Below are 22,874 nucleotides of genomic sequence, written 5' to 3' on the forward strand. Positions count from 1 at the left end.
ACGAAACGCTGTAAGTATCGGCTAAATCTTTGAGTCTATAAGAACCAACTCTGATTATTGTAATCGAAGTTCTTGTTTAATGATCAAATTCCCTATCATATGTCGGCGAATCTTATCTCATACAACTATAAATTAGAAATATCAAAGATTATGAACCATTCATAAGTGTTAAAAGTTTGACAGTGATATCTGTGACTCAATTATAAGAGACATTGTCCCTCTCAATTTGCACCCGTCCACAATCAGAAAATGATAAACTTCAAACAGAAGGGAAGTTGTATTCTTGTTTATAATAATTAGAATTTTCAATTGAGGAATGGCCCTCTATGGCTCTATCCCTTTCCCAACTTGTTCTGTATTTTCTAATCTCTAAAAATTACAAAAAATGAATAATAAAAGCACACTTCTTTTAACATTTTTACAATGCTAATATATCAACTAAATCTAGGACTTTATTGTTGCAATCTTCATATGAATTGGGATTAGGATGAGTAAGCAAGCGAGGTATTTGATGAACCTTGAACGAAAAACTGAGCCGGGGTTACTGAGGATGATGAAAACAGACCACTTGAGTCTTTTTGTGACTTGTTGGTCTCTTTATGTGCCTCATTTGCCGTTGTAGGCTCGTGTCTGATCTCTCTTAACAACGCCACCACGTCTTTCATTGTGGGCCTGTCTTCAGGTCGATTGCTTGTACACAAGAGAGCTATTCCAAGGGATTGTAACATCTCCTGTATTTGTGAGTCAGGATTGCCATGTAGCTTTCCGTCTATTATGTGTACAGGATCTTTCTTGCTCTTGAGGTGATCACGAACCCATTGAATAACATGTTGCCCTTCAGGAAATGACTCGTCAACTGGTTTTTTCCCGGTTATGATCTCTAAAAGTACTACTCCATAACTAAAAACGTCACTCTTTTCAGTAATTTTTAACATGCTAGCATATTCTGCAAACAAAATATAGTCATTTAGTAAATAGTCTTGTTCACATCATAAGCAACTACATAAACTTAATAAGATAAGCAATTTACCTGGAGCCATATAACCATAGGAGCCTGCGAACTGAGGTTTCACTGAAAATGAAGCGTTGTCGTCTTCAACCAATCTGGCAAGCCCGAAATCTGCCAAACAGGCATCATTTCGATCGCCCAACAATATGTTCTCCACCTTGATATCACGATGGAGAATCGGTGGCACGCAGTCATGGTGTAAGTAGGCTAATCCCTCGGCCACGCCTAAAGCTATCTTAAATCTTGTTTCCCACTCAACCACCTCGATGTTACCTTCATGTAACATGGTGCCCAACGTACCGTTAGGCAGAAAGTCATAAAGCAGCAACTTGTTTTTACCATTGGCAGCCCAACCCAACAAACGAACAATATTCCTGTGGCGGATACGTGCCAGGGTGGCAATTTCCGATGAGAACGCTGCAGCAGAGTAATTCTCTGACAACACAAACCTTTTTACTGCGATAGGAAACCCCGATGGGATATTGGCCCGGTAAACTACCCCGGACCGACCCCGGCCCACTACATTGTCAGGTGTCAAGTATTTTGCCATGTCAGCAATTGACAAGTCTAGTTTTTGGTATAAAGTGATCTCCCATGGTGGTCCCATCTCCACGTCAGCGTCATCAAAACCATGCTCCCGAGCACGCATTTTCCCAGCAAGTATAATGTAAAATGCAGCTAATAACAAAACACACGCGACACAGATCAACACCACCATCGCGACCCGAGCACCCTTGCTTCGTCCCGAACCCCCACCGCTATCCGCGGTACACTCATTTCCAGCCAAACACAACTTAGGATTATTCGACATCACACTAAGTGGTAATTTCGAGAAAAAAGGTGTATCGGGCACGTGACCTTTAAAATCGTTATGCGAGATATTAAGAGCCACGAGATTTTCAAGGTCCACGAGATTTTGTAAATCTCCAGAAAGTTCATTGTAAGAAAGATCTAGTACTCCTAACTTATCCAAAGCGGCAAACTCCCCCGGTATCTTACCGGAGAGTTTGTTACAACTAAGATTAAGCGCAATCTCTAACGCCGGAATTTTACCTAAACTCGCTGGAATCTCGCCGGAAAAATCGTTACTACTCAAATCAAGTAACTGTAAATTCATGCACGAACCAATTTCCGACGGAATTGAACCAGAAAACCTGTTCCTACTTAACACGAGTTTGTTTAAAGAAACAAGTGATCCGAGATTCGGACTCAAAGCACCTTCAATGTCATTTTCGGATACGTCTATAAGCTGGAGGGACACAATCTTATCTAAACTAGCAGGTAAGTTTCCGGATAACGAATTCGAATGCAAATCTAGAAAGGTAAGATTCTGGCATCCGGATATCTCTAACGGAATGATTCCAGTCAACCGGTTTGACCCGAGATCAAGGAAGTTTAAATTCCTTAATCTACCGATCTCGGGTGGAATGGATCCAACCAAATGATTATTATTAGCACGAAAACGAATCAACGATGAACAGTTTCCTATCTCTGAAGGTATCTCACCCGATAAATCGTTACCTAAAAGCAACAACTTGTTTAGATTCTGTAAATTAAAAAGACCTTTAGGAATGGGTCCAGTCAGCGAGTTCTGAGACAAATCAACCGCTTCTAGATTTTGACATGAGGATATTGAACTAGGTATTGCACCTTCTAAATGATTCTGCCATAAAAATAACAGAGTTAGGTTTTCAAAGTTTCCGATTTCAGAAGGAATGGTACCGGTAATTGCATTGTTATCGAGTTCAATATGAGTCAGACTTGTACAGTTTCCTAGCTGAGTCGGCATCGAACCAGAGATTTGATTCATACTCAGCTGGAGCTCCTGTAATAATGTCAGGTTCCCGAACGTTACAGGAATGACTCCGGTTAACGTGTTCATGGAAATATCGATTAGCACAAGCTGTAAACAGTTTCCTAGCTCGGGTGGGATGATTCCAGTTAAGCTGTTTTGCCATAGTAATAAGTTTTTGAGGTTTTTTAGGTTGCCTAATGAACTAGGAACTGAGCCCGAGAGCGAGTTTTCGTACAAGTATATGTTCTCGAGCTCGGTGCAGTCACCGAGCTCCATTGGAATTTGGCCAGAAAGTAAGGTGGTGTAAATGGCTAAGGTTTGGAGTTTTTTTAGATTGCCAATTGTTGGTGGTAGGAAACCAGATAAGCTGGTTTCCGCGACACCTAACATTACTAAACTAGTACAATTACCGATTTCTTTTGGTAACGGGCCTTCCATGTTCTTGTTTCCGCCGGCTCTGATCACCTGAAGATTCTTCAGCTGACCAATACTTGATGGAATACTTCCATCAAGTTGATTGTCATAGCATGTCAACACGACCAGGCTTTTGAGGTTCCCAATTTCATTGGGAAGTGAACCTGTAAGCCTGTTCGTGTTGATGTAAAGCTCCACCAGCTTAGAGAGATCACGCAGCTCTTTTGGGATTTCGCCGGTTAACCCATTGTCACTTAAATCCAATATGTTAAGGTTCTGTAAGGAACCAATTGCTTTCGGGATCGAACCAGTAAGATTCGTTCCCGAAAGCACAAGCTTTTTGAGACTCGTCAACGAGCTGAAATCAGAAGGAATGCTTCCAAGTAAATCCACATAGCTCAAACTCAACTCAACAACATTATTATTAACATCACAAGTGATACCAAACCACCCACAAGGGGTTGCGTTAGCTGAATCCCAATTATTCAACACTTGCAAATTTTGTCCTTTTAAGGTTTTTCTCCATGAAAGAAGAGCTTCACCTTGTGGGCTAAGAGAAGAACAATATGGAATATTAAAAATGAAGAGTAAAAAGAAGAAGGCTTGAAAGACAGGCATTACAACAATAGAAGAATTACAAAAATGTTGCAAATTCCGATGAAAGGCAGGGGAAAGAAGGGGATGAGCCTAGGGAGGAACAATGTGAGAAAAACCAAATCATTTGTCTTGTGGAGTTGTGGGAGGATTAGTTTAGTGGGGGTGGGTTTTTCTTTCTTTTCTGAGTGTTATAAAAATATGAAGAAAAGGAGGTTATAGTGAGTGAGAGACCCAGAATCTGCGGATCCAAGGACAGCTAGGCCATTATGTTTACAGTAAAAAAAAATACTCGTATACGAGTATATATCAGGAATTATATTATATATAGTTGTTTTCTGTTAATTGGCATTATTTATTGTAGCATGGGGCTACAAGAAAGTGGAGAGTGAGTGATGTAAACTTTAAGTTTTGGATGTTTCATCTATGATAAATACAAAACAATAACTTACATTAATTATATATCTCCATTTTGATAATGCTTCATTCATGGGTTTAAGAGCAACCATCATGTACTACAATAGTGCAATACGAAGTTAATTGGAGATTTATACGCCACATGTATTAAGTACTATAAATCAAATCTAAAACTAAATTTGAGGAACTAAAATTCATACCGTCATCTATCCATTTCAAACTTTTTAATTTTTTCATGCTGTCATATACGAGTACCTTTTTAACTAACAATCAAGTCATACTGTCAAATCATTTAGAAACTGAGTCAAATATGCATGCAAATTATGTGCGATGAAAAAGATGCAACATAAATCCTTATTGTAACATAGTACATGCATTCCGATGAAGGAAGTACATTTTATCACAATCATCATAAAAGCTATTGATGCATTGAAGAACTGTATAGTACAAGTTCCAAATGCATGAACAAATAGGGTCCACATTGGTTTAATTTGATTTAAAAATAGAGAGGCAGAGATCTGAGTGTAGTATTTTTTTAGTACATGACTTTTATCACAATCACATGTGAAGGACTTTATATGTTTTTGATATCCTTTTAACACGTACAATCTTCTCCTAACTTTATTCGAAAATAGATACATACCTTGTCCTTGAAACTTTGATTCTTTGAGCCAAAATCTTCACCTATATTAGGTGAATCAGTGAGAAGAAAGAAGACAATGCATAAAAGATACTCTTCATAAATAAGTAACATATCATGTAAAATCAATATTTACACTACACTATTAGCGTGAAAAATGTTTAAGGTCCAAATGAAAAAGTTTTTTTTTTTTTTTTCTCTCAATATGCATAAGTATTTTTTCAAGTTTTAGTGACCTTAATAAAAAAGAGTTAGAATGAAACTTTGTGACATTTTGATATAATGGAATACCACAACCTTCAATCGATCCCTAGTTAAAAATGTCTAAAAGATGGTTATGAAAGGATTTAGAAACGATCACAAAAATATATCGGTTAGTTTGCATATATCTGAATCGATCTTCTCCGTTGACAATGTACCAAATTTAGAGTCAAATTTTATCCAAAGTTTGCACCAAATTTAATACCTTGGTCGGAGTATGAGTTTTACACAAAATTACCTATTTGAAATCTTATCATATACGGTAAAATTAAAATTAATCTACATATATACTTATACTTACTTATATCTATCTATATCTATATCATAATAAAACAATAGTTATCCTATCTTTATAAAACTATTAACTTCAACTCAAAATTACCTTTAGAATTTGCCACATAATTTTTCATACGTGACATCTTCATATTTATTTTCATAATATTTTATACTCACGAATCATATATAAATCATATTCAAATTTTTTTATGATACAATTTATATAGATATTGTACATCATACAGACAATCCGGATATTAGGATTAGTATAAATATATACCGCCCAAAGGTGTAAACATTCACTCGTAAGTTGTTAAAAATGATTTCATGTTTGAGTACTAATTAATATTTTAAGGGTTTTTGAGTTAACCGAAAAGGTTACGGAGTATTATGTTAGAATATATCTTGGATCGAGTTTGAAGTGCCTAAGGAATACATATCGAGGCCGGTGTCATATTATTTTATTTGATATTTCATATTGTCTAGCTAACTTATACAATAGAATATATTTTTTTTATGAGAATTAGTAGTAGTAAATAATGATAACCCGTGGCAATGTTCAAGGAGTCAAACAAAAGATTTGGAATCTATAGAATAGATTATGGATGAATTATCAAATTTTAGATTTGGAATCATATAAAAATTCACACCCATGTTTAGATCCATATTTCCACATAGTTTGGTACTAACATATACGAATCTGTGAATTATCAAATAGATTGATCACCAAGTCGTTGGTAGGAAAATAATAAATAATCGTATCAAAAATCTTCGTTTTTTATATGGATACTCAATAATTGTTTAGCATCTAATTATTTCTTCTTATATTAATGTTGTGCTACATCCACAACACATATACACAACAAATATACATATACATATACATACATATTATATTATATAACCGTATAAAGAACTAGAACTAATAAAGTGGGGAAAAAAACCCCTAAAAATTTGGCTGGCAACTGCAAACAAGCCATGTCTCCTCGAACACCAATGACAATAAAAACTTTTCACGTCCTGTGCCAACTGCCAAGACTTGAACTATATTCAACTGGTCCCGGTTCAAATCTAGTCATTTTCTGACTTTAGAGTTTGAACCAATTAAGTTTCATACACGATTTTTAATAGCAATATAATTTTCGTTAGCATCCGTGAATTTTAAAATATAAAACATATATAGTCTACGTAGGGTATCTTAACAGTTACGTACTAAAACTGATATATGGTGGTTCAGCAATGAGTACACTATTGTATCTTAAGTACGTACTAATGATGTAGCTAAGCCAAGTTAATTAGCAGCCGTTGCAAATCCTGCCACATTGGATCTAGATCTACATCTACAGGGAGTTAAAAACAATGCCTTTACAACATTTCGATTTTTTTTTTTTTTTTATCGAACAGATCTGTTAAATCCACTTGAAAGTTCATGTAATCAGACAAAAAGCTACTTAATTACAAAATCCATCCCCTCCTTTTAAATTAACCTTGCACTTTCCCCCCTTTTCAGTAATTAAATTAAAATAATATAAAATAAAAAAATCATGTGATGTAATTAGACTTCTACTTACGAATCAATAAGGCAAACGGTACTTGTAGTTTTGTTTAACGTGCATTTTATTTATATATTATTTAGTACCAATTATAAAAATATAGCACACACCAGCAATATAATGATCTAACCGGAATTGCTCTGATTTGGTCAAAACTATGTTACTCTATTTTATGCTATCCATCCCATTCTAGTCATTTAATCATTATTAAAAAATTAGTATGTGAGTAGTTTTTCATCCAATTTAAACAAGTGACAACACAACATTCACATTATTATTATTATTATTATTATTATTATTATTATTATTATTATTATTATTATTATACCAAAGATTCGATCCTTTTTGTTCTTCGCACTTTCAAATACATTTTCATATTATTAGGACAAATGATTATATAACATTAGGAAAAGGTTAAGGGAGGTGGGATCACGTGATGTCGCGTGACAAGAGGTATGTGGAGAATATGATTTGGATTTTGTTATACTTCATCATCCATGTTATGGAGTAGTATGGGTATTATTTTACTTAAATTATCTTTCAAGTATACCCAATTAGGGGAATCTAAGCACGAGATTGGATTAGAGGGTGTCACATGATAATTAATATATACTAGTTAAATACCAGTATTACTATGTGTGTATATGTATATAACTTCAACATCCAGTCTATGAGAAAATTCCTTATAGGTCTTATATATAATCCTTTAAAGTTTCATATATATATATATATAGGGAAAATAGAATATAAAGCTGTCTAACACCTAAGTTAGGTGTGAAACCCCTCACATACTAATATTTTATTATTTCTTTAATGAATAAAGGCATGGGCCCATGATTTTTATGGATTAAAAAAACAATATGTGAGTGTTCCACATTTAGCTTAGATACCCAACAGTCTTATATATATATATGGGTTAGGTATTGTAAAACAAGTATTAAAGTAAACAAATAAGATAAGCTCTTGACCCTTTGATCATGGTTAAATTGATGCACGAAGATTCACGAACCAATTGTTTTACTTTAATACTTGTTTTCATGATGCACGAAAATGCACGATGATTTTCATGATGCATAATAATTTTCATTCATTGTTTTACTTTAATTCTTGTTTTATTTTACCTAAAACCTATATATATAATGTGATACTAGAATTTAAAATGAGATCTTGTTAACAGGAGTAAGTTCCAACAATATTATAAATTAAGAAGTATTAGTATAAGAAATGTTTGAGATTTTCTATGAAAGAATCAGTAACTAGTAATATTACAATAAAACGATTTTTGACGTCCCTAAAATTCCGCTGAACTACAAAATATATTTGCCTTTTGACTTTGGAAGTCAATTTTTCATTTAGCAACAACATGTCATCGCAAAGTGGTGGCTAAACGTCTCTTATTGGATATCATTTGTCGTTGAAGCTTGTTCAAAATTAAAAAAATTTTGAAGGACGCCCTTACCTAAGGGCATTCCTTACTTGTCCTTACCTAATATATTTTTGTTTTTAGTGGAGGTAAAAGGATATGTAAGGATGTTTGTATGGTTGAAGATAAAATTATAAGATTTGAAGGATTTGTAAGAATGTATAAAAATCTGTAAGGATATGATGTGGCAGCTCAAATACGCCTAAGGGCGTCCTTAGCGTTGGAGATAGCTTTAGTAATTTTGCGGTCAAAGTCAATTTCTCTTACGATGTCATGACGTAATTACGTCTCTAAACATGTTGGGAATTTTGCGATGACAATACCATGCATCGGAAAATCATTCTTTTCAATTAGTCTACATAGTTGGATAGATATATGAGAAAATGATCCGTACTGTAAACTTTATTTAAGCTTAGATACTGCCACTTTAAAAAAGTTAAAATTAAACTTTTGGATTTGACAAACATACATAGCCCCCTGAATTTTACAAAATTCCTCTGCTTTACATAAGATAGGTACTGTCTGTTTTACCTAACATTTCCTCTAGATATATATAATATATACACATTAAAGTAACTCTAATTGAAATATTGGATACCTGGAATATGATTTTTATTTTTCTATCCATATCATTCTCTTGATCATGTCAATTTACTTTAGGGTTTTGTTAGTGACAGCCCTTAAGGTTGTCAGTAAAAACTAATTGGGTGCATTAAATTTGTACCTTGCTGTTAGAAAAATCAGGGAGCGGTTTTTAATATATAATGTACAAGTTTTTAAGCATGTAATAGGTTGTTCATTTTCCTTAACTTTATCGTATTCTTAGACCTATTTCAAACATACTAATTGCATGGATTGTGTGATATAGTAAGGTATTAAATTTGAAAATGAACAGTTAAGAGAAATAGACAACGTAGAGGTGCTGCTAATGTGACAAAAAAAAATGTTGATGAAAAAGTGAGCAGTTAAAGATGGTCTTAATCTGTTAAATAGATTTGCTTAATACTCATATAATACCACAAAAGTGAATATTATCCGAATCATTTGTAACCATTCATTTCTCTCACTTATATTTTTTTTTACCATTCAAATTTAATACCTCTTATACACCATAATCCACATGTAGCCAATTAAGTAGGATTCAATTAATGTTAGTTACTCAAGGATTGGAAGCATTTGAACAATTGTACCTCCCACTGATGTATATGCGCTCAAGTCTGATGACCACGTATGATGTTAGATGACTTCTTTTTGCCAAAAAAATAAATAATACACAGTAATAAATAAAATAAAAAACCCCGCTTAATACGTACGTACGGATATAACTTGTAATGTATATATATTACACTACATTACATTACAATTATAACATGTACTATCAAAAAAATGTCAATATATATCAATATTCACTACACATAAAGTCTGTTTATTATAAGATGGAAAAAAAATCATTAAATTAAAATAATTAATAAAAGAATGATAGCTATACAGTATGGTGATTTTGAAGGCTATCACGAATTCTGAATTCACCATAATGCTTTAGTGGGGTATATGGTTGAATTTACAAGGTCGTTCACTTTAATACTTTTAGTGCCAACTTTTAGAGGTCGTATCATCAATTTACAATTATGATTTAGAAAGTTAAAGAATGGTCGGGAAGTAGTGCATAATTTTTAAGAACAATTTTTAAAGTATGTGATATATGTTGAAGTGATGTGCGAGGGTTTTCATTTTGCTAAGAGTTTTTTTTTTCTTGGTTAGTTAACATAAACTCAGTGCCGGCTTAAATTTTTTGGGGGCCTTAAACAAGATTAATATTGGGGGCCTACTTGATTAACATACAAATTAAAGTAAACACAAAAGGCAAAAATTCAAAAAAAAAAAGAAAAAGTAATTCATCTTATATACTAGGCTGCTATGTGAAATGAACGTAAAGAAACAATATTATTCACCATTTTTAGGAGAAAGTCTTTCATATAATAAAGATTTAAGCACTAAGAAATCAGAGTGAAAATCAGCTATTGGATTTTTCTTAATAGTTAGGGTTTTTTTTTTCGCTTTTTTCCCTTGATGGTTGTAACTTTATTTGTATGGTGTCTTTTTTTCTAAAGGTCAAACATGAAGCAATAAAGTTTAATTGCCTATTTATTTCTTGTGCATTATTGTTACCCTTCTCTAGTAATAACATATAACATAAAAAGTCTAAAGTCTAAAACATTAAGCTCAAAATATAAAAATGGAGGCTTATGTATTTTGGGGGCCTTAGGCCCATGCTTAACCTATGTATATAGTAAAGCCGCCTCTGCACAGACCGAGTCAGAATATATATTTTGAGGGGAGCTATTTAATGCAGTAGTTTTATGTTTTACCCATTGTACTTATTTACTTTTATAAGCGATTTAAAATTTACTTTTAAAGTTTAAAAATATTAGATTATACCAAAATAGGGGTGGGCCCAACTGGCCGCCACACTGCCGTCAAACTATCTCCATCTTTTTTTTTTTTTTTGAAAGATATGGATCATTTGTTCGCAACATGGATCTGACTTACGTTGTTTTATCCGGGTCTGTGTTATAGTAAAAAAATTTTATATTGAAATGTGTGGATTACTTGCAGCATATGGTATAAAATACGTTGTCTTGAACGGGTCCATAATAAAGAGCTTTCTCACCTCCAATATCTAATAGGAGGGAAAACCGCCAACTAAATCGTTTGAAAATACGACATTTAATTGGAAGAAAATCATTTCCCTCCGCTGGATTCAAACCTACTTCGTTGGAGGTTCTTTAGTTAATAATTAATCTTAATAATCGATAACTTTTTTTTATTATATTAAGATTCTGAAATATCGTTGTATCCTTTATTCCTTTTATAAATTTGTTTACATAACTATTTTAAAAATAGTATCAATGATGTATCATCAACTACGTACATTTATAGCATGATATTGACGATCTTTCCTTCTCTGTTTGTTTTCTCCATCTTTTCACTACACAAGTAACACATCTTTTCCACTATCCAACAGTATCTCCATATATTGCAAGTGGTGCCTTTGCTTTCTTTTTTATTTTTATTTATATATATACTAGCTAATCAACTCGGGTTCAACCCGGGCATTTTACTAAAATTTTAAAAGCAAAAAAAATCTTAAAAAGTGTATATAATTTTTGTTATTGATATATTATAACTCGGTTTGAAGATATTAAATTAGTTAACATAATAATTTATATATATTAGTATATATTGCATTAACAAAATATAAAAAGACATTTTATAATATTATATTAAAAAGAATTTACTTTGATTCGAATAAAAGAATAAATTTGTAGACATCATAAATAAAAGAAAACATTTTGAAAATATTTAATAGGCTATTTATCTTTAAAAAGATTTTTGATTAAATATAACATCATAAATAGATAAAAACATTTGAAGAAATTTATAAACATGACACATCATAATTATTTTTAAAAATAGTTTAAAAATGAATCCTTCTTGATAAAGATTTGTAACGAGAGAACTTGTTGGTTGTATTTATTGGAAAGCCAGCTCCTGCCTTGTTTTAAGGTTAACTTTTAATCTTTCGGCTCTAAAGACATTTTTCATTAATAATCTCGTATTCTCGTTTAGATCAACTAAAGTGGCTACGTTGCTTTCAACAACTTGAAGTAACGCATTTCAGTTTATAGAGCCTTTTCTATAAATTACATTATCAGTTTAGCTTTACTTTTGAGAACTTGAACTAGCTAGCCAATCAAATTAGATTAATACTAGTCGATGACCAGGTTACAAATAATCTTGTACTTGTATCGTATATTGTGAAAAATATAAGTCTTAACAAAGATGAAGTTTAGTATGAAATCGAAGATAATGTTAAGATAAACTTTTAACACTTGTATATATTTTAGTATAACATATTGTGGCTATTAATACTCGATCCGACTAGAAATAATTATAAACTTGTATAAATTTTTTAATAGATCTACCCACCAACTCTTACGACTCACAGACCCATAACCCATTTCACCTGAAATAAGTTCAATGACGCAGATCGAAAATTAAGTGTATTTCTTTCTCTCTGTTCTACCGGAAATATATATATATATATTGATCGACGTCGAAGTACCGATAAAAAATAAATCTAAATACCTTATACTAGTTATAGTCAAGTTTGAACAATTTCGGTTGGTTTGAGAATAATAAGAAAACTTATTTTAATAAACTACAAAGAATATGCAAATTAAACTAAATAAGCAAGAAGTAAATTATAAGATGTAAACAGTGATTGGAAAAAGCATCACTCCCGAATCCCAATAGTCACATTAATTCACTTGATAAACTTTACCGAATATATATTCAAAATCACATAGACATAATTTTTATTAATTGACAAGAACAATTTTGGGCACAATCTGTGCTAATTATACGACCTGTAGTAATCCCTAAAGCTAATGAACTCAGCACAAACCGTTAACTCGTAATAGATTGTCTTAGAAAAATCCAAATCAAGTAATAACGAATAATATTCAATCAGTCATATGAACCACAATTCAACTTCAATGTTTACACGACTGAATATAAAATTTATCAAATAAATAATCAACAATTGTTCATCGGGAGAGACAACCTAGATTTACTGGGACATCGATCTCCATCTTCAATCTTCAATGGTTGATGAAGAAAATCTTTGATGCATGAATGGAATGATGGTTGGAATGATTGAGAAACCCTATTATTTGAACTCTAGCCGTCACTTTCGACCTATTTACCTCTGATCTCTTTTTAGGGTTTATAATGCGGTATTCATAGGCAAAATACGAAAAATCCTAAATCTGCCGACTTAGCCCCAGTGGCGTTGACTATGTACCCAGCGCCGCTGGGAACTCTTTTGAAGGCGCTGGCTACTCCGCTTTGTTCGTGTTTTCTTGTTTCAGCTCCAGATCTTCCTTCATAAATCTCCCGAACTTCATCCTTAAACTTCACTTAATTCTGCCTAAAGTCGTTTTTGGTCTTTTTCATCCGTCTCGCATGCTAACTTCAATTACTTTGCATCACTTTATCCGTTTTAGCTTAGGACCCATCTTGCCGTGGAAGCAGTGGCCGGAAGTTTTACTACATCAGCTGTAAAAAGCGAAAGGCTGGTGGCGGAATATTGGCCAAGATACGTCGTGATGTTGAAAGAGCTGTCAAACAAGGAGGAGTCTGTTGTTGGCGAAATCCGTACCGTTCGCTTGCTCTAGAGAACATCCTTTTATTCACTCCTATAACAAAAACCTATGCTTGCACGATATACATCAAAGTAAGACCATTCTTATAGAAACTAATGCATTTAATCATTTTTAGAACACATTAACGTATATATAATAATCACTTATCATATATATAATCATAATTAACTCATAGTTCTAACAAGGGTTTATTTGTCACTAAACGAACAATCGATTTGATTTTTTGGATTAAGATCGAGGTAAAATATTTTCGATCACTAAAACAGAAGTAATTAATTCATTTTTTGTCGATATGCGGAATACATACATCACGACTCGATCATGTTCATTTATCTTAAATTTAGTCGTTTATGTATGTATTTAGATGCCACGTAATTTTTTTGATTCCCGCAGTCATATATTACGAGTAGTATATTACGTAGTTAACGAAAGTTTATGTGTAAAGACACGTACGTTTAATTTGAACGAATATTGAAAATACGTAACGAATACCCATTTTTATATAAACCTTGAATTAATTACCTTTTTTAGATCAAAGAAGGTATTTCACCTCTTGATTGAAAATTAATATATTACCAGTTTCTTGACAATTAATTACCCTTCCACAAACTTGTATAACCCACATGCCAGGCACACTATGTGTGCGGATCGAGTTGAACAGAATTATATTTTATTATTATTGCATATTAGCTCAAATAAAAAGTTAATTACAATTCAAAAATTACCAAACAGGTGAGCTAACATTTTTTGTTTAATCAAAATTACCTTCACTAATATGGTTACATGTTTCATTATTAAAAACCAAACGTTTGAGTGTCGACAATTTGCAACATTGGCATTAATTAGCATCTGGAAAAAGAATTTCACCCAATTTCACTTGGTGAAATATTTTTTCTCATGGCATTGTGCCTTTGATTAATTAATTAGTACCATTAAATTCCGATTACACTAAGTATATCTAACACCCATGGTGGTCTTATACTCTTATAAGGTTCGTAGAATTGGAAGAATAGATCAACTTGTTTTTGCTACGGTGGACAACCAGCATGTGATGTCAATATATCTACCAATTGATGCATTTACCAACTTGATTAAAAATTTGATGCTACATATTTCACCATCAGTTGCTAATATTCAAAAAGAGATATTGCATGAGGTCATTGATTTTCTTTAAACGAAACTTAAATATACAATATGTTACCACTAGATTTTTGAATATATTTATAAGTCTATTTGTTTAAGCATAAAATTACACGGGTCTAAATTTGTTGGTATTATGCTTAATTTACAAGGATTTTGGTCTTGCTTAGAATGTATTTGTATGTGAAATGGACTTGTTAGCGGTTCCCAATAGGTGTGGAAGTAAGTATCATTTCCACGCTACCAAGTATTGAGTGTATGTGAATGAGTGTGTACGTGATTTCATGGATTAATTATCACAAAGTTGGGATGATGACTAGGTATTTATAGGCAACAAGGAAGGGCCAAGCTGGTGGTCCTTGGTCCATGACGTCTCTATGGCAGAACCGTTATTCGATGTGTCGTACTGTATAACAAACTTTGTCTCATTCGCTAAGCTGTAGTACGACTTCTGTAATGTGCGAGTGAAGACGTCACTACACCTTGTGGTACAGCTCGCTACGGACAAGGGTGTGATTCCGTAGCCTTAATCCATATATTGTCCGTAACAATGTCCGGAGGGCGCACGTCATCACTAGCTAGCAAATTAGTCCGATTAGTTATTTTTATTGTAATATTGTAAATTTAGTTTCTTGATATTATTCTACTATTTCAGCTCCCCTAGCCCTTTGGAATTGTTATCAATGTAAGGAGTCGTCTAGCCTTCCCCAACATAAAAATCTAAGTAAATAGTAGCGAAGTAAAGTTCAAGTGAAAGTCACTTTATTCTTTATATCTATAAAAATATACTCCGTAATATTTAACGTAGGGTACCCTTCACATTATCACACCTGTGTCGTCCTAATCAAATGCAATGTCTTTTTGTCGTATCAATGTGTCGTTGGCTAGTGATGGGTCGTTTTTCATATACTGGTTTTTAAACAAACTACAAAACTCACGTAAAACATGTGAAAAAAAATAAGAGTAATACGAATAGTATATATTAATTTTAGTTAAAATACCACTATAAAGAAGAAAAAAGAAAAAATCATATTAAGGGTTTGTAAAAAAGTAGTAATATTCAGATTATTTCGTCTTCAAGGTAATGTCTGGATTATTTCCCCTTGAAATCATAGATAGTTTGATTTAAATATTTGTCAAAAAGAATTTAATGAAGAATGATCATTTGCACTATTTTCGAGCCTCAAAATGCAGAAAATAACTCCCGAATTATTTGTCTTTACATGCGATTAGAAGTGATTCTTATTACATGGTGATGGCGTTTGTGGAAACAACAAAACAAGGTAATTCGCAAAGGAACAGAACATTGACATGTTTCATGATATTGTATCTATGTTTTTTTTTTAATTAACTATCGTAATAAAAAAGATAAGTTAGTTTTGTTATTATGACATGTTAACCTGAATTATTTGATGTGATTTGTTGTAACATTGCTTCGGGTCTTATAGGGTTTTTGGGTTCGGATTTGGCACTCCCCGTCCCAAACCAGACCTATGGTCATTCTTAAATTTTGAGGCTCATTTCCCCGTATTAACACACTATCGTTTAACAATTTATGAGTGCTCTCTCTGCAATCCCTGTCGGTTGGTTTTGCATATATGTACACCTCTATAGTAGATATACATAGAGAATTAGAGATTTGTAAAGCATTTTCTAAAGATTTATGGGTTAGCTATTAGCCTACTAGAGAGAGTATAGTAGTTCGATATATGGGCTTTGAATATTTGACAAAAACTCTTTCCACACTACAGGGCCTAGTTTTGACTTAAATTATGTACTAGGCTTTCAAATATATGGGCTAGGCTTAACTTTGATTGCCTTTCAAGTTTGTAACCATTTTTATGAATGGGCCTTTAAAACTGGAATGACATATAATTTGAGGATTTGAACTTTTGAAGGCAACGAATACTTTTTTTAAGATAACTAGTTAATACGGGGAATATTATTTTTATAAAGGCAACCAAATAAATCCAGAAAAACTCTACAAATATCTATAAAATGAAAGATATGAAAATTGAACTCATAAAGGACAACTTATAAAGTGATCTGTCATCAAAAATACCACGTTAACCACATGCACCTCAAATTAAGGCTAAAATTCAAGGGAATATTTTGTTTGTATCATTTTTAACAGATCTTTAAAAAAACACTAAAGTTCATTACGCAATTTGTAAAAACTATAAATTGTTTATTTCTCAATTTAAACTTGATATAAATGACACCAGATTTATATTTGAGCGGCATATATGAAAGTTTTATTTGGTGGATGACCTTAATATATCAATAAATTAAAAAGTTTCAACATAAATCATCATATCTATTATAACTATTTAATATTTATATGTTATTTTATGGGACCTTTATATACTACTAGCATAACTTTGATGTTTAAGATCTAAAATATGTATGTTTGGCCCGGATTTACATGGTTGATATGAAATGAAATTTTACAAGAACTGATAATAGAATGTCCCATGTCTTAGACACTTTGAGTTAAATTGGGTCAGTCCAAAACTTCATGTGTAAAAATAATGTAGGAACACGGAACTGGTTAGAAACTTAGGATATATAAACCCCCTATTTTAAAACTTAATTTCTACATTCTAGTTTAAAATCTCTGGCTAGACTTCTATTTGTATACCAATCTATAGAATGCTATACACAAGAGCCTGTTATCCACTATAAACGAGAGACTATGATACAACTTAAAAGGCATATTATTGTACGAGCTATTTGGGTACATATGAAAGTATGAAACAATACAAATCACAAATGATCTACATCCTAGAAAGAAAAAAAAGAAAAATACTAAAATTAATATTGAGACACATTTAACATTGAGAAATCAGTAATGCATGTGTATCCATACAATATAATATGGAATGGCTATATAGATTCAAAATATGTTATTTACAGTTTAGGATTTGATTAGGATACGTTAATAATTTGCAATATTATTCTGCCCTTTATAATAGTAGTATCTAACAATAAACTAAAACAGACTTGATATATTCTTAAAATAATATGTAGCATAATACTTGATTGACACGTGTCTTTTTAATTTATTAGTTTAATTAAATTAACTTTTTTTAATTGTATATAGATTCAAAAAAAAAAAATTTAGACTTAAAATTAAACTCTAACTCTTGACTTATAGATAAAAAACAAATTATAACCTTATTAATTTGATTGAGAGATTTCACATTAATAGAATTATCTATTTTTTTTCTCAATCTTCAACTAATATTACTTATAAAGTTATAATAAGTTATTAATATAAAAACTTCAAAAATTTAAATTTACGATCCGAAATCACAAGGTTATTAGCCGTCATCCACTATGTTTACAAGTTCTGATTTTGATGTGATTGTAAAAATTTAATGTAAATCTAAAATTTTAACTAAACATATATTATATTTATCAATATTGTTTATTATAACTTAGTTTGATAAACGGGTTACCTTAACCATAATTTATTTCATACTTATAAATCATGTATGAAGAATATTTAAATTTTCTTTATTATACAATTTATATAGCTATTGTACATCGTACGCGTATTAGAACTAGTAGTAGTATGGTAGTAATTAAACATGTCGATCGTACTTTATCATTCAATTTGCCGTGGCACATGCCGTGTAGGGATACATACATGATCATTTATATCTATCTACACATATACAAAATGCATGCTAGCTAGCTAGATACATATAGTAGTAGCAATGATATTTAGTTTTATGAATAATATATAAAAGGTAATTTTCGATGATCGATCAAGATGATCTTGGTAATTGGAGTCCTAGTCGTTTATGGATGAGAGCCCGAGTTTGTTTATATAACTTGTGTGCTTCGGAATCATCATTGGCAAGCCAAGAACAACCACTCTCATTACAATCTGCGAAATATCTCCCCGTGACCCCTGCTGTTTTCGGGCTTACAGCAACATAACATGTGGTCGATGCTCCTTGTGACGGTGATTTTAGCAACTTGGAAGCAATGAAAAACATAGAATCTGATCGAAGATCCAACACGTACGTACCAAAGCTCGATCGATTAGATATAACCACGATTGCATTATGTATATACCATGTTGTACTATATATATATTTATCGATGGATCTATATATATAGCTACCTGTGATGATGCCTTTATGATCTCTGATGATTCCGGTTTTGACAATCCCAGGGTGAAGTGAGTTGATGGTTACGTTCGCGTTAGTTGCCTGTTATTTGATTCCAACGAATACGTATATATATATACCGATTAATTAATTGGCTAGTATCGATTGATTTCGTGAAAAAAATAAAATAATAAATTAAATAGTACGTGTGTATGTACGTACGTACCTTCAATTGTTTTGCGAGTTCATTAGCATGCATTATGTTAGCCAATTTTGATTGGGCATATGCTCGGGTCCCATTATAACTATTTATCACAAATTGAAGACAAATGGTATACGTAGGTAAATTACGTACAGCGAGTGCGTCGATCATTAAGTATATATCAGTCGATGTATAAATTAATTAAATGAAAATAGAAAAGTAATTAATTAATTTGCTTGGCACATACTGTTTTGGTTGGAGCATTCGGGTGAATCTGAAATGATCTTTTTTAACCCAAGTATGAATCACTGAAGAAACATTCACTATTCTTCCTTGGACTCCACTCACCGTTGCCGTTTCTATCATCTTTTCTAACAGTAGCTCGGTTAACAAGAAATGACCTGCATTACGTACGTACGTACGTTAATTTTATCAGTTTTAACAAAACTTCAAATATATCATGCCAACAATAATATTTATCATATATGTATTCAATTCGATCAATATATATAGTTTTAATTTGTACATTATTTTGATCAAACAAATTACTCGTAATTATTAACTGTTACATTATTATTTTGCGCGCATTTAATAAATTTATTAATAATGCATGGTGGTACACTACAAGCACCATTTGAAGTGCATCGACTATTCATATATAGTGCTAATCGATGCGACGTTAGTTGACCTTCAATTCGTTTTTCACCTCTATTTTCCTAAAGTTACTTTCTCTTTTAGCTTTTCAAACTAATTTTAATACTAATTATAAAGTGATATTTTGATGATATAAATAATTAATAACAGAAAAAAAACAATTCAAAAAAATTAATTACCTAAGTAGTTTGTAGCAAAAGTCATCTCAAACTTGTCTTCTGAGAACTCCAACTTTTGGGAAAATTTTCCTGCGTTATTTCTATCGATCGAAAGAAATATATACCATATATATTATCTATCAATATTCAAAATTGTTTAAACCTTGTAATATATATTTGAATGCATGAAAGTAACTTACATCAGAATATTAAGAGGCAGGTTTAATGACAAAAACTCTGAACAAAATTTCCTAATAGAAGCAAATGAGCTAAGATCAATCTCCAAAACTAGAATCTCGGCATTGGGATGCTCCTTTTGTATGTTTTCCTTCACTTGGGCTGCCTTTCGTAGATCTCTGGCCGGAATCACAATCCTCACCCCTCTCTTTGCTAATACTCGTGCCGTCTCTGCCCCTATCCCGGATGTAGCCCCTTTATTTAGAAAAGCAAAAAGGTGAAATATAAACAACATGTACGTGGTTGTTCGTCTAGCTTGTTAAGCGTCTCAGAACAATAATTTTTCCGCAATCCAAAATGAGAATTGATATTCATATTACAAAACTTAGATATATTTAATTACCACACAGTATAGTTATAAAATCATTCTGTACAAGTCAATAAAACATATTTGCGGTATATAATTAAAAAATTACGAATATCACGCCCTTTCCAAAATATACATTTCCTTTCGTTGTCGTATAGTACTATAAGTATTTAATTAAGCAACTGTTTTAAGTTATCTCGCTCAAAATAAATAAAGATTACATATACTATAATTAATATGAAGTGATATAACTACAACAAATTTTAACTATATACAACAATTATAGCATGATGCAATTATACACCGCGCAATAAACTTTATATTTTTGTTGTAGATGGCTAAATTTTATTGTATGAATATCACTACTCATAATTAATACTCGTATATGAAGTAACTCAAAACAGTAAAAATATCAAGTAAAGAAAAATGTGACCCCACATTACTGTGAAAAAAAAGGTCATATGCAATAGTGGAAGAATGAAGCCAACAACAAAATAAAAAGGCCGAGTGAACATGATTGTGATATTGTCATGGGGATTGTCTGGAAAGTAGTGAATAAAATTATGTACACCAATGAGAAAAGATATTCATGAAAGACAAAACCATTTCTTGCTAAACATAAAGGCCCCACTGAGCTAAGGTAGTATTATTCTCTTCATATATACGAGTATATATATAGAGAGAGAGTATTTAACTTAATTTTTAACCAAGTTTATAAAGTTATAAACTATATATACAAGCATATACATTCGAAAGCAAACCTATAATAATATCATACTCGTAAACAAAAACTCGAATTCATTCCCTCCTAATCCCGTGTGAAAGATATAATTAAGTAATGAAACCTTGATTTTGGTGAGAATATATATCTATATAGGTTTCTATGAATTATCTTACAAACCGATCGATCGACTCTCCTTCCTCATGACACCTCATCTTTCTAATAATATTAGCTAGGTACCATAGTACTTGGCAATTAATTAATATCGCTATATCAAATTTCAAACCAGATCAAAGTTAGAAAATTAACGTATGATCAATATATAGCCACACCGTAAAATATAAGATCGAGTTACCACATATAAGATAAGATGATCTATAAGCACATAATATATAGAGTCAAATGGGCTTGGATTTAGATGCTAGTCTAGCTAGATAGAATACCATCAAATAGCAGAGAAGGTCGATCGAGTCAAGCTAGGATTATTTTTTTTATCTATATTAATTAATTTCTTCATATGCGTACGTACGTACTATACATATAATAACTATAGATTTTTACAGGCATATATAGATATAATAATCTAAGCTAGCTAGCTAGAGCCTAGAGTTCATGGTTCAATTCAAACGTTGAACAAGTAAACATATATAGCCAGATATCGCCTTAATTAATTAAACGTACGTAAAAATACACCAAGTGTATGTACGTGCTTTTCGGCAAAAGGAAATAATCGATGGAGAGGAATTAATATATACTACTATATATACGTACGCACGTACCTGTGACAATGGCAGTAAGATTGGGAGGAAGGGAAGAACAATCTTGAGTAACTTGATCAGCCGTTGATTTTGATCCATACCCACTTTGACCTGCGATCCCAGCCAAGTACCGCACCGTTCCTTTCATGCTAATTGGTTTACTACGCTTTATCACAACCTTCCACACCACTTCTATGACACTAAATATACACACACAAATATATATGGCAAGTTTCAACATTCTCCCATCCCATGGTCCACCATATATAAGCTGGCCGGTGGCCTTCACACTAGTAACAATATCTCGTACTTATTAGTGGGAGTGGGAATTGGAGTGAGTATATAAGTCAAATATTTGACTTGTGTATTTATTGCCTAGGTGAATTATTTGAAATTGAAGCAAGTGATTAATAGTGGAGGAACATATGATTAACAATGTTCGGTTCTTTCTAGTTGGTAATTATATTGTTTTCTACACTTGATGTTATCTACATTGTCTTAATATCTTCTACACCATTGATAGTCTACTATACTGTTAAATAGGAATATGCAACACAAAAATAAAAGTCAGATTATTCAGGTTAATGTAACATATTCTTTTAACTATATAAACCAATGTGGTGAAATCCTAGTGATATTGTCATCGATCATATCATGTGACCACATAGGCTCACAGATGAAGACTAGAGGTCACAAGTTCAAAACTTGTCAAAGGCAAATAGAGAAATTATATCTTGTGATTTCATGTGTGGGGATGGTGACTTACCGGAAATGAGTTCTATACGGTATACGCTCTGGGTACTAAAACGGTATATGGAACCAGAGAGTTCTCACACATTTACCCTTTTTTTTCCTTTTAATCATAATATTATTTAATTTATGTTGATATATTTTACGGACCAATCAGTGATGTATGTATACATGTATGTTAATCATCAAAAGTCTCATTTCTTACATTCATATGGT

General features: G+C 32.2%; 2 protein-coding genes across 2 annotated transcripts; both read right to left on the minus strand.

The window, feature by feature from the left end:
* Nucleotides 1–250: 250 nt before the first annotated feature.
* Nucleotides 251–4,055, minus strand: LOC122587033 (LRR receptor-like serine/threonine-protein kinase RGI3). The gene is made up of 2 exons (XM_043759102.1): nt 1,031–4,055; nt 251–946 (listed from the first exon to the last, which is right to left on the minus strand). The coding sequence occupies exons 1-2, from the start codon at nt 3,834–3,836 to the stop codon at nt 483–485; spliced, it is 3,270 nt and encodes a 1,089-aa protein (XP_043615037.1). The 5' UTR covers nt 3,837–4,055; the 3' UTR covers nt 251–482.
* A 14,273-nt stretch (nt 4,056–18,328) lies between these two features.
* On the minus strand, nt 18,329–22,189 carry LOC122589191 (short-chain dehydrogenase TIC 32 B, chloroplastic). Its single transcript, XM_043761442.1, has 7 exons — nt 21,930–22,189; nt 20,086–20,317; nt 19,907–19,986; nt 19,321–19,474; nt 19,098–19,176; nt 18,886–18,973; nt 18,329–18,762 (listed from the first exon to the last, which is right to left on the minus strand). The coding sequence occupies exons 1-7, from the start codon at nt 22,147–22,149 to the stop codon at nt 18,524–18,526; spliced, it is 1,092 nt and encodes a 363-aa protein (XP_043617377.1). The 5' UTR covers nt 22,150–22,189; the 3' UTR covers nt 18,329–18,523.
* Nucleotides 22,190–22,874: the final 685 nt, after the last annotated feature.

This window comes from Erigeron canadensis, chromosome 2, assembly GCF_010389155.1.
Source record: "Erigeron canadensis isolate Cc75 chromosome 2, C_canadensis_v1, whole genome shotgun sequence".
NCBI classification, from domain to species: domain Eukaryota; kingdom Viridiplantae; phylum Streptophyta; class Magnoliopsida; order Asterales; family Asteraceae; genus Erigeron; species Erigeron canadensis.